The 13,508-nt window shown below is 39.8% G+C and overlaps 2 protein-coding genes across 2 annotated transcripts in view; both read left to right on the top strand.

Annotated features, from left to right (window-relative positions):
• Window positions 1-13,508, top strand: part of mia3 (MIA SH3 domain ER export factor 3) — a 449,841-nt gene that overhangs the window by 139,438 nt on the left and 296,895 nt on the right. The gene's annotated exons all lie outside the window — the stretch shown is intronic.
• LOC141379468 (uncharacterized) lies at window positions 10,680-13,215 on the top strand. The gene is made up of 3 exons (XM_087298858.1): window positions 10,680-10,899; window positions 11,734-11,880; window positions 12,077-13,215. Exons 1-3 carry the CDS (start codon window positions 10,707-10,709, stop codon window positions 13,180-13,182), a joined length of 1,446 nt encoding a protein of 481 aa, XP_087154984.1. The 5' UTR covers window positions 10,680-10,706; the 3' UTR covers window positions 13,183-13,215.

Below are 13,508 nucleotides of genomic sequence, written 5' to 3'. Positions count from 1 at the left end.
ATGTCTTTCGTAATCGTAGAACAAGCACAGGGTCAGAAACACAGATCAGTCCGAAGCAGGGAGTATGGAACGCTCAGAAATGACAGCCAGGCAAATCAAGACTTCGCAAAGAACCGGAGCGTGAGTGTGGTATATATACATGAGAGCTGATGAGTTGCACCTGGACCGCAATCAGTGCCAGGTAGCAGGGCTTATGGGAGTTTGAGTCCGTGAGTCGAATTAGAATTCTGGCGATGGCTCCCTCTGGTGGTGCACAAGAGGGTTGGCATCGCCCTCATTTACAACAGAACCCCCCTCCTGCGAGCGGCTCCTGAAGCGAGAAGGCACCTGACGCCGGGGTCTACCGCGCTGTCGGGGGGCTGGTTTCTCTGGGAACCTCTGATGAAACTCTTCCGTGAGAGTTGGGTCTAGGATATCCCTAGCATTCACCCAGGACCGTTCCTCTGGACCATACCCTTCCCAGTCCACCAGATATTGGAGGGCGCCACCCCGACGTCGAGAGTCCAGCACTTCTCGAACGAGGTAGGCTTCCTCGCCCTCGATCATGACAGGTGGGGGGGTCCTGGTTTCCGATTCCTCCTCAGCCGCCTCCTCTCGTGGACCACCAGCGGGTTTGAGTAATGACGTGGAAAGTAGGAGAAATACGATAATGATTAGGCAAGGCTAAGCGAAAAGACACTGGAGTAATCTGGCGTAAAATTTTGAATGGCCCTACATACCTGGGACTGAGTTTGCGGCAGGGTAATCTCAGACGAAGGTCTCGTGTCGACAACCACACCCACTGCCCCGGTTGATACGTGGGTCCCTGGCGTCGATGACGGTTCGCCTGAATCTCTCTCCTCCTGACTGCCCTCATGAGATGTCTGTGAGCCTGATTCCAAACATCCTCACTCCGTTGCAGCCAATCCGTGACAGCAGGTAACTCAGTGGGTTCTCCGGACCATGGAAACAGAGGTGGTTGGTAGCCCAAAATACATTTAAATGGCGTAATACCCGTGGCTGGCTTTATTCATGAATTTTGTGCATATTCTGCCCACATCAGATAACGGCTCCAGTCGTGCTGTTGCTGATGACAGTAGGAACGTAGAAATCGGATGACTTCTTGATTCATTCGTTCAGTTTGACCATTGGATTGAGGATGGTACCCTGAGGTGAGGCTAACATTAATATTTAGATTTTTACAGAGAGCGGACCATACCCGGGAAGTGAATTGGGATCCCCTGTCTGAGACGATATCATCAGGTAAGCCAAACATTCGAAATACATGATTGCACAGGGCTTCTGCGGTTTCAAAGGCAGAGGGCAATTTGGGCAATGGTATTAGGCGACAAGCCTTGGAGAAACGATCAACCACCGTGAGAATGACTGTGTTGTTCTGGGAAACAGGGAGATCCGTGATGAAGTCCACTGCTATATGGGACCAGGGTCGTTGCGGAACCGGTAACGGTTGTAATAGGCCAGCAGGGGTTTGGTGAGATGCCTTCGTTGTTTGGCAAATTTTACATTTCTGAACATAATTAATCACATCCTTCGTGAGAGACGACCACCAGAAACGAGCTTTGACTAACTCCAATGTTGCAGTGATGCCTGGATGCCCCGAGCTGGGAGTGTCATGAATATGGGTCAGTAATCTGATACGTATGTTATTGGGTACAAAAATTAGGTGATTCGGACAGTCTACTGGAGGGTTGTTTTCTCGGTTTGCCTCTTGGATCTCGGTAAGTATGTCCCACTGTACTGGAGCCACTAATAAGTTTGTGGGAAGAATGGTTTCATCACTACTTGTGGGTTTATCCTCTGATAGCCTGGATAGTGCATCTGCCTTACCATTTTTACTCCCTGGTCTATAGGTGACAATGAAGTTGAATCTGGTGAAGAACAAAGCCCAACGAGCTTGTCTGGGATTTAGACGTTTGGCTGAGCGGAGATATTCCAGATTCTTGTGGTCAGTTAATATGGTGAATTGCTGACTAGCCCCCTCCAGCCAGTGTCTCCATTCTTCCAGGGCTAATTTCATTGCCAGTAATTCGCGATTTCCCACATCATAATTTCGTTCTGCGCTGGTCAATTTACGGGAGAAGAAGGCACATGGATACATTTTGGATGGCTGACCCTGACGTTGGGATAACACTGCCCCGACTCCTGTGTTGGATGCATCCACTTCCACAATGAAAGTTAGGTCTGGGTTGGGGTGACGGAGAATAGGAGCTGTGGTGAATTGAGTCTTCAGATCACTAAATGCTTGGCGTGCTTCAGAGGACCAGGATAGTTTGTGGGAGTTTCGTTTGGTCATGGCTGTTAACGGTGCGGCTATTGAACTAAAGCCTCTGATAAACCGTCTATAGAAGTTGGCAAAACCTAGAAATCGCTGCAACTCCTTGAGATTCTGGGGTAACGGCCATCGTTGAACTGCCTGTACTTTCGTGTCGTCCATGGTAATCCCTTCTGCACTGATGACGTATCCCAAAAAGGCGATCTGTGTCTGGTGAAACTCACACTTCTCTAATTTGGCGTACAGACGATGTTGAGTCATGCGTTGCAACACCATACGTACATGTTCAACATGTTCCTCCATCGTGTTTGAATATATGAGGATGTCGTCGATGTAAATGATGACCCAGCGATCCAGCATATCCCGAAAGACATCATTCTTAAAAGATTGGAACACGGACGGACAGTTTAACAGGCCGAAGGGCATTACCGTGTACTCATAGTGCCCCCTAGTGGTGGAAAACGCGGTCTTCCACTCGTCACCAGCACGGATTCTGACAAGGTTGTATGCACTGCGAAGGTCAAGCTTGGTATAATATCTAGCCTTTCTTAATTGTTCCAGGGCAGGAGGTACGAGGGGTAATGGATAGCGGAATTTTACAGTGATTTCATTGAGCCCTCTGTAATCAATACAGGGACGTAAACTGCCATCTTTCTTCTTTACAAAGAAGAATCCAGCTGAAGCAGGAGATGTAGAAGGTCGGATGAAACCTTTGGCCAATTCCTCGTCGATATATTCAGACATTGCCTTGTGCTCAGGTTGTGACAGAGGAAATATTCGACCCGTTGGAGGACTTGAACCTGGAATTAACTCAATAGCACAATCACTTGGTCGATGTGGGGGAAGTTGAGTAGCTTTTTGTTTGCTAAAAGCTTCATGTAAGTCATGGTACTCAATGGGGATTCGTTCATCAACGAGTTCAGGTAACATATTGGTGGTTCGTAATGGAATTTTGTGAATGGGCTGGATGCACTGTTTCATGCATGACTCACTCCACTGTAATATCTGTCCGTCCCTCCAGGAGATATGAGGATCATGTCGCCTTAATTATGGCAGTCCCAACACCAGTGGATGATTAACTGAATCAATAATGTAGAATTGCATTTCCTCAATGTGTAGAACACCAACTTGTAACTGTAGCTTATTCGTGATCATACGGATGCGTCCTTCACCCACAGGACGACCGTCTAGTGCTTCCACTGCAAGACAGGAATCATATGAGCTGAGAGATAGTTCGTGACTTAAAGCAAATTTCTTAGATATAAAGTTTCCGGCAGACCCAGAGTCGACAAGAGCCGTGGTATTAATCATCCTTTTATCAAATTTATTAATTACAGGAATCAGTACACTGAAAAGTGCAGGAACATGGGAAGGACTCACCGATTGAACTGGTGTAGGAGGTCGTACGCTGCAGGTGGATTTCCTGTGCCCTGATTGGCCGCAGTACAGGCATAGATGATTTTGCAATCGGTGCATTCTTTCCTCATGGGTGAGACGGGTGAAACCCAGTTGCATAAGTTCATCAGGGGGCGTGTCGCTTGAAACATGGAGCTGTGTGCGAGGATTTCTACGGCTGCGAATCAGATGATCAAGACGGATGGTAAGTTCAATGAGTTCGTTCAATTTCTTTCATTCGTCACGGCAAGCCAATTCAGATTGTAGAGTGGCAGTCAGACCCCGTCTGAATAGTGTCTTCAGTGTGTCCTCAACCCAGTTAGTTTGAGCGGCGAGAGTGCGAAATGACAGGGCGTATTCTGCAGCTGTGTTACGCCCCTGGGTAAGAGAAAGTAACTGCTCACCGGGGCTTCTCCTCTCTGCTGGGTGCTCAAACACTTCCCGAAATTGCTTGAGAAAATTGTCAAATGTGGGATAGTTGCATTCCTCCTCCTTCCATATCGCTGTAGCCCATTCCAGCGCTCTCCCCGTTAACAGATTGCATACAAAAGCCACCCGACTAGAATCAGTGGGATATAATGCAGGTTGCTGGTTAACAAATAGTTTGCATTGCAATAGGAAGCCTTTGCAGCGAGAAGGTGAACCATCAAACTTTTCAGGAAAAGCTAATCGGGGACTTACGGTAGCCGGAGCATTGGAGACACGCGTTGGTTGAGAAGCTGTCATGGTAGCAGGCGGGGTAACTGCAGGATTCGGATGACGGAGTTGTTGCATAGCTCTCACCAGTTCCTCCGTGAGAGAAGTTAGATGGGTGAGTTGTTGATGATGGGTGGCTAACTGAGTGGCTTGAGCGGAAAGTTCAGTAGAGACTTGTGCTAAAGCTGCTGGATTCTGTAGTGGCGAAGTCTTCTGTTGTGATGAGTCAGAAGGCATTGAATCCATTTGCAAGCTTTATTAAAAGCACACATACATACAAACACAAAGGGGCAATCCAGGAGACAGAACGTGGGACAGGCAAAAGTTCAAAGGCAGGCAGATATCTTACTGGTCAGAATAACAGGCTGGAGATCAGGGGCAGGCAGATGTCTTTCGCAATCGTAGAACAAGCACAGGGTCAGAAACACAGATCAGTCCGAAGCAGGGAGTATGGAACGCTCAGAAATGACAGCCAGGCAAATCAAGACTTCGCAAAGAACCGGAGCGTGAGTGTGGTATATATACATGAGAGCTGATGAGTTGCACCTGGACCGCAATCAGTGCCAGGTAGCAGGGCTTATGGGAGTTTGAGTCCGTGAGTCGAATTAGAATTCTGGCGATGGCTCCCTCTGGTGGTGCACAAGAGGGTTGGCATCGCCCTCATTTACAAAATAGGCAAAGCAAATATATATTAAGTAATGAATCAATGCAGAACTATAAAGCTGGAACTGCATCATCCATCAAATATTATTCATCAACTTCTTCCTCTGTTAATTCCACTTCTTTGATATAACTAATGAAAGGACTCCATATGTTTTCAAATACACGTTGTTTAGCTTTTAGTATATAAGTTATTTTTTCTAATGGCTGACTTGACAACATTTGTTTTATTTATTGAGTAGTGTTTGGTCTTTGCATCTTTGTCCATAGCAAAGCTACACATCTTTTGGCATAAAGCAAGCTGAGGTCTATAAATATTTGTTCGCTTCTACTATAGTTTGAGTCCTCTGGATATAAACCTATAGCAAAAAAAGCTTTGGGTCAAGGAGGATTTGTTTTGAAATAATTTTTTCACTTATAATTCTCACCTCTTCCCAAAATAATTAAATTTTTGTGCACTGCCAAATACAGTGAAACAAGGTTTCTCTAGCTTCCAAACATTTTGTACATATATCTGGTATGTTTTTATTATATTTATTTAATTGTACTGGTGTTACATATGTCCGCATGATCCATTTATATTGTATAAGTTTAAGACGTGAATTTATAGACATAGTATGAGCTTTAGTGCAGGCTTCTTCCCAATCTTCCTCCGAAAATTCAGACTGCAAATCTTCCTTCCATGCATTCAACTTACAATATGAATTCTCGGATGAGTTCATTGTCAGCAAACCATACAACTCTGATATGATACCTTTTCTTAGATTATCTTTTATCATCATGTTTTCTAAAGAGGAGTATTTGGGTCTATTAAGATCATTATCTTGATTTGCTTTAACAAAACTTCTTAATTGAAGATATTTGAAAAAAAAAATTCTATTAAGATTAAATTTAAGCCTCAACTCTTCAAAGGACATAATTCTATCTGAATCTGTCAAGTAAAGATCTTGAATCATTTTAAGTCCTTTCGACTCCCACAGTTTAAATGTTGCATCTGCTCTTCCTGGTACAAAGAACCGATTGCCCCATGTTGGACTAAATTGAGACAGTGAATTTGAGTTTTTTTGATATCTTTGTACATCAAACCATATCTGTAACATGTGTTTTACAATTGGGTTTTTTGTTTGTTTGTGTAGTTTTTTTTTGCAGTGTCTGAATAGATGTATGAGGGAAGAGGTAAGGTTAAATTATAAGATTCCATTTCTATCCAATGTGGAGATTCACTTGTTGAGAAGTAGAACATTATTGACTTCAGCTGTGCCGCCCAGTAGTACCACAGTATGTTTGGACATTTTAAACCTCCTCTGTCATATGGCAGGTATAACAAAGACAAACGCAATCTTGCCCTCCTATTGTTCCATATAAATCTGACAAACATGGTTTTGATTTTTTGCAAACAGTTCTGAAGGTGGAGGTAATGGAATATTTTGAAATAAATAAAGTAGTTTGGGTAGTATGTTCATTTTTAAAATATTAATTCTTCCAATTATAGAAACTGGTAGTGACATCCATCTATCAATTGATTCGTTAATTTTTGTCATTAAAGATGCATAATTAGCATCAACAATATTTTTTAATCTTGGTAAAATCTGTACTCCCAAATATTTAAACTGTTCAACAACTCCAAATTGGGATGCCTCTACATTTGGATTCTTTCTTTCATTTGAATTTAAGATTAATATGGAGGATTTTGTTTTATTGATCCTATATCCTTAGATTTTGCCAAATGTTTTCGATTTACTTAATTTTGACATAAATAGAATGACATCGTCAGCATACAAGGCTATTCTATGTTCTGTTGGTCCTAGCATTATCCCAGAGTATTGCTGATGTGAGCGTACTGCAGCTGTGAAGGGTTCAATTGCTAGTGTAAACCACAAAGGAGAGAGTGGGCAACCTTGTCGGCATCCTTTATCAATTTTTATTGGTTTGGAAATATTTCTGTTAGTTTGGATTTCTGCAGTCGAATTTTTGTTTATTACTTTAACCCATTTTATGAAGTTATCTCCCATTCCAAATCTTTCTAAAACCTTGAAAAGATAGGGCCATTCGACCCTATGGAAGGCCTTTTCGGCATCTAGTGATAAGAGTGCTGTATCTGATGTTTCTTTGTTACTGTGAATAATGTTTAATACCCGTCTTACATTATGAAAACCCTGCCTTCTCATTATAAATCCATTTTGGTCTTTATTAATTATATATGGTAATGATTTCTGTAGCCAGTTTGCTAAAAGTTTACATATTATCTTAAGATCGGAGTTTAACAAACTTATAGGTCTCATGTTTTCACATTTATTAGGGGGTTTACCAGGCTTTGGCAATAAAATAATTAAAGCATTATTCATAGTAGGTGGAAAATGACCTTTTTGAAATGCCTCCAGAAACATTTCCATTAGTGGAATTAGTAATTTAGTTTTGAATTTTTTATACAGATCTATTGGGAGACCATCTGGTCCTGCCCTTTTTCCTGATTTCAGGTTATCAATAGCATTCCCTATTTCTTCTGTATTCATTTTCATCTCCAAATCTGTTTTGTGTTCGTTTAAAAGGACCGGTATAGGTAATTCATCTAAAAACATTTTTTGATTTTGAAGATTGGTCTTTCTTTTTGCTTCATATAGTTCTTTGTAATAGTTTTTAAAGACATCAGTAATTTCAACAGGATCCACTATATCCTTTCCATTTACTTTTACAGTTGTTATACGTGTTTTGGTCTCCAATTGTTTTATTTGCCATGCTAAAAGTTTACCTGATTTATCTCCCTGCTCGAAAAAAGATTGCTTTAGTCTCAAAAGACTGGAGGCAGCTCTAAAAGCAGAAAGCTTGTTGTATTCAGCCCTCAAAATCACTAACTCCTTTTGAATTTGTGGATCATTCTTCTCATAGACTTTTCCTTGAAGAGTTTTTATTTTATGTTCTAATTGTATTCTCTTTTCTTTTGTCTTTTTTGATTTTGAACCTACATATCTAATAATATGTCCTCTGAGGAAAGCTTCAAAAGCTTCCCACTTTATGGATGCAGATGTTTGTTTAGTATTAATTTCAAAAAAAATTCAATCTGCTTTTCTATATATGTCACAAAGTTTTCATCTTGTAACCATTTATGCTGAAAATGCCATCTAGTTGGGTCTTTTGTCAATTTTCTATCCACATATTCTATACAACATGGGGCGTGGTCTGAAATCACAGTATTATCGTAGAAGCTGTTGTGAATTTTGGCCCGTAATTCTGATGAAATTAAAAAATAATCGATTCGAGAATATGTCTTGAAAACATTTGAGTAACAAGAATATGATTTTGTTTGTGGTTTCAGTTCTCTCCAAATATCCAGCAAATTTAATTCATTAATTAAATTAATAATTTCTGCTCTACATTTTTTATGTGTCTCATCCAATCCAGTGGATCTGTCCAGACATGGATTTAGTGTACAATTAAAATCTCCAGCTATAATATTCAATCCTGGTAATGTTGACAGTGTAAAAAATAAATCTACATAATATTTAGGGTCATCTGTATTGGGACCATATACATTTACCAGGTTTAAACATTCTGATAGTAGAGACCCTTGAACTACTAGATATCTCCCAAACTTATCTTTAAGTATAAGTATTCACACATATTTCCTTTTTTGTCTGATTATCTAGTAAATTATTTTATTTATTTTATTTTATTTATTTTATTTTATTTGCGGAAAACAATTTAGCTAGAAAATCCACATTTATCAGTCAAACTGCTGTGAACACACACACACTTACACACTCCACCAGCTCGTTTGTTGTCTTTTATGTGTGTGCGCGACTGCATTGTTTCTCTTTAGGCAGCTTTTCCATGCGTTACACATCTCAGATAATGAAGTTGCAAAACATATGTGGATGATTCATATTACTTACACCTGCATATTCCGCATATGTGTGAAAGACGTCGTGTAACGCGTTGAGTTAAAAAAAAAATACATGGATACAGGATACAGGATAGCTCACCTAACTCGTGGTTGCAGCAGAAAAATAAATCAAAGCTCACACAGGTCACATTCCACATCTTGTGCTTTATTCTTCTGTCACGATATATTACAGAAAATAACTTAATCCGAGCATCAGAGAAAAAGAAAAAGCAACGCGCACATGCGCTTGTTACAGAAAGTTTACCCTGGTAATAAAAAAGTGCACTAAAATGCACTTTATTTAAGTATACTTAGTACACATTATTTACTTTTAATTAGTATATTTATAGTGTAAAACCATCAAACTTTTATTTAACACAAAAAATAACAATGTACTAAAAATGTATTTGCGGGCATTTAAGTGTATTTTAATTGCATTTAATTATATATTTTTTCACCTGGGATCCCTTCAAAATATATTCTTTAAATAAACCTTTAGTATGTTAAAAGCACATTTGAGATCAGTTTCATGGTGTCTCATAATAGCACAGTTGAGTACACTTAGATGTACTTAAGTTGATCTTAAAATGTACTTAATACTAATTTTTAGTACATTAAATACAAAATTAGTTTGGGAAATGGAGCACTTTTAATACAGTATTAAGCACACTTTTTACAATTTGTATATTCTTTTAATATATTACTATTATACTTTAAATTAGTCATAAATATATTTAAATGTTTAAAAGTAGGGTTCAAGTGTATTTCTAGTTGTAACTAAATAAATATATTTTTTAAAATACAGATATAGTATGTTAAAAGCACATTTTAGTTCAGTTTCTGGGTGTCTCAAAATAGCACAGTTGAGTACACTTAGATGGTATTGAGTTTATCTTAACATATACTTAATACTGTCTTTTAGTACATTAAGTACACAATTACTGTGTGAAAATAGAGCACTTTTAGTACATTACTGAAAAGTGTACTAATTATACTTAAATAAAGTGCATTTTAGTGCACTTTTTTTTTTTTCCTGGGATACTGTGTGTTCAAAAAACAGCATCTGTGCTTCATCACAACACTTTCATCTTTTTGTGCAATAAACCACAAGTCCAAAAATAAGGGAACAAAAACTGAGCAAAAAGTGAGAACACAAAAAAATAAATAAGATGCAACATTACAGCACATATATGAAATGTAAAGACATTTTGGGAAAATGTACTTCTACTGCAATACATTACTAAAAGATTTTTAATAAAGTCAATTTAATGTAAACTTAAAATTACCACACTCAAAATCAATTTAAGTGTTAGTGATAATATTGCATTCATATTAAATGTACTTAAATACAACTTTTGGGAAAATGTACTTCTACTACAATACATTACTAATAGATTTTTAATATATTAACTTATTTTAAACTTAGGATTAGTATGTAAACAGTGTACTAAAAACCAACTAATGTTTAAAGCATTTAAAGCACACTTTTGAAAAACACACTAATAAAACTCTTTTGGATGTTTTTTCTTTAGTGTACTTTATTGTAGTACACTAAAATTTATTTAAGTATTACTGGTATTTAGTATACTTTTGTCAAGTGTACTAAAGTCCTACTGAAGTATAAACATACTTTTAATTAGTATATTTATAGTAGTATAGTATATTTATATTATTTTATCTGTGTTTGTAGTTCTAACAGCACAAGCACGTCAGTCCCTCCCCCGCATGACGTCACAGTTTCGAACGCTAATTAGAACACATTCTTGAACGCGCGTCAGTTTGATTTGGTGTTCAGTGGTGTAGATGCTTTTTGACAGTCAGCGAACAGTCATGCGTTTTCAGTCAAAAATACAGCGTTTACAGCACGATATGGATTACAATATTCTGGAGAGAATGATTACACGAGATTCACCAGAGTTCAGGAGCCACGGTCGCGCTGGAGGAGCGTCCGAACAGAGAGCTTCATCTCCGGCCATCGTGGAGAACCAGACAGCAGGTAAGAGCACAGCAGCACACCGGTGGAAATATACTGTATTATTTTATATATATATATATATATATATATATATATATATATATATATATATATATATATATATATATATATATAGTACATTTACTATAGGACATGTAGTGGATTTCCTGAGGTAAATTCTGCAGTGTTTTTGATATTTACTACAGTAAATCACAGTGTTGTGGTAAATCTATTCTGCTATACACTTACTGTGGTAAAGTAGATGATATACTGTATGAACTACAAGACAAATTACGACAGAAATCTCACATCACGATATAAGTCAACATTAATGATATTTATAGTTGTAAAATGATATAATATCATTATCTTAATTCATATTTTGACTACATGTAAAGCAAATACACATATTTAATTAATTATGTGATCATATTTTACTCATTATTATATGTTTGAGAATGTAGAAGGCTAAAATAAACAATAATAAAATAAAAAACTTCATATTATGAAATATAAGTTGTATATTGAACAGCTCTACAGTATATATTACTACAGTAATTGTTCTTATTATACTGTATGTGTGATAACTTACATTTTTGGTGTGGCTACAGTAAAGAGATACGGCTGTTGAGGGTGTTTTAGCCTTCATAACCTTTAATAAATGGAATGTTTTGGTATATTTGATATTTCAGTGTGAATGCAGTCAGAATCACAGTGTGTTAAAAAGATGAGTGACTGTAAACAGTTTTACTCTGTCATAATTCACACTGAAACACGGCTCTTTTAAAATATCATTTTAAAAATATTTTCATACCCATTATCTCTACTTTCTAAATGTTTTCTCATTTTCTTTAGAGATGCAAAGACGAGGACGGAGGAAGACGGGCGTTCTTTCATTCTTCCGAAAAATGGGAAGAGCTATCCATAAGCTTTGCTGTATGGATGCAGCAGCAACATCTATAGTGGACCACACTGACCCATCTGGTAGCGCTCGTGCTGTCGGTAAGCAGCGAAACAAAAGGATTAGGAAAGACATGAGTTGTGGTTTTAGCTGATTATTGTAATTGAAATGAAACACAGATTAAAATATTGTAGAATTGTTTATTATCCTGCTTATTACATGGCTATAGGCATGTGCTATTAGTTGAATTGGTTGTTATCGGGGAATAACACCTTGTAATGTTTTCTCTCTCTTCAGCCTCAGAATCGAAAGAACGGACTAGAAAGATCTACCTCAAGAAAGATTGCAGTAAAGTCATCTTGAGAATCGTCAAGGGCATCCCAGGGTCCCAGGATCCGTGTGGGGTCTGTGTTGTCTCCATTGACGTGGATGAACCTGGGATCTCCAGTGTGTCTGTTGACCCGGGACCTAATGGATTCTACTCAGATTCTTTTAATCCGGGTCCACCTGGAGTCCTCCGCTTGTCCCTCGTCCTATGTCCATCTGGGGTGTTCAGTGTGTCTCTTAATGCTCGTCCATCTCGAGGCTGCAGGGTGTCTGTTGATCCCGGTTCGTCTGGGTTCTTCAGTGTGTCCTCTTATCCGGGTGCGTCTCGGGACTTCAGTGTATCTGGTAACCCGGATGCCTCTGGAGGCTGCAGGCTGTCTGTGGATACGGGTCTGTTTGGGGGCTGCGCAGTGTTAGCTGCTCCGGGTCCGTCTGATTGCGGCATGTCTGCTGCTCCGGGTCCATCTGATTGCGGCATGTCTGCTGCTCCGGGTCCGTCTGATTGCGGCATGTCTGCTGCTCCGGGTCCGTCTGATTGCGGCATGTCTGCTGCTCCGGGTCCGTCTGATTGCGGCATGTCTGCTGCTCCGGGTCCGTCTGATTGCGGCATGTCTGCTGCTCCGGGTCCGTCTGATTGCGGCATGTCAGCTGCTCCGGGTCCGTCTGATTGCGGCATGTCTGCTGATCCGGGTCCGTCTGATTGCAACATGTTGGCTGCTCCAGATCCCAGTGATTGCACCATGTCCGCTGTTCCAGATCCGTCTGATTGCGGCATGTCTGCTGATCCGGGTCCGCCTGATTGTGGCATGTCTGTTGATCCGGGTCCGTCTGGTGGCACCAAGCCTGCTGCTCCGGGACCATCTGGTTGCACAATGTCTGCTGTTCCGGGTCCGTCTGCTGCTCCGGGTCCGGCTCCTTACTGGTGGATCAGCAGTTCCAGCCCGCCAAGCAACAGAACCATTCAGATGTTGGTGATCGAGTATCCGGATGGCTTCATACCGCCGGCAGACCTGACTCTCTATGTGTTGTGTGTTGTTGTAATTCTTTTATTGCATGTACTGTTTGTCTTCATCTGAACTGTAATAAATTGTGTTTGAATACACTTGAAACTGTGGTACAAAGCTCTTTTATTATGTTTGTTGATGTTTTTATTTGTGTTTTTAAGTGCACCAGAAATTGTATCAGGCCCCAATCTTAGGCGTCGTTTACACTAGTAAGTTTTAGTTTTAGAACGCATAAGTTTTGCTACAGTTACGACTTCAGTCCACACTACCCCACAGTTTCCAGCCCTAAAAACGGAGTAAAGAGGCCATTTTGGTTTTATAACGCTGCTGCTCCGTGTCGGTGTGGATGAGGGAAATTGGAGACATCTGAAAACAGAGGCGGGGCTGCAGACAGTCAC

This window comes from Danio rerio, chromosome 20, assembly GCF_052040795.2.
Source record: "Danio rerio strain M-AB ecotype USA chromosome 20, GRCz13ab, whole genome shotgun sequence".
Lineage (NCBI taxonomy): Eukaryota > Metazoa > Chordata > Actinopteri > Cypriniformes > Danionidae > Danio > Danio rerio.
The sequence above is the reverse complement of the archived record's forward strand: the minus strand, read 5'-3'. Positions and strand labels throughout refer to the sequence as shown.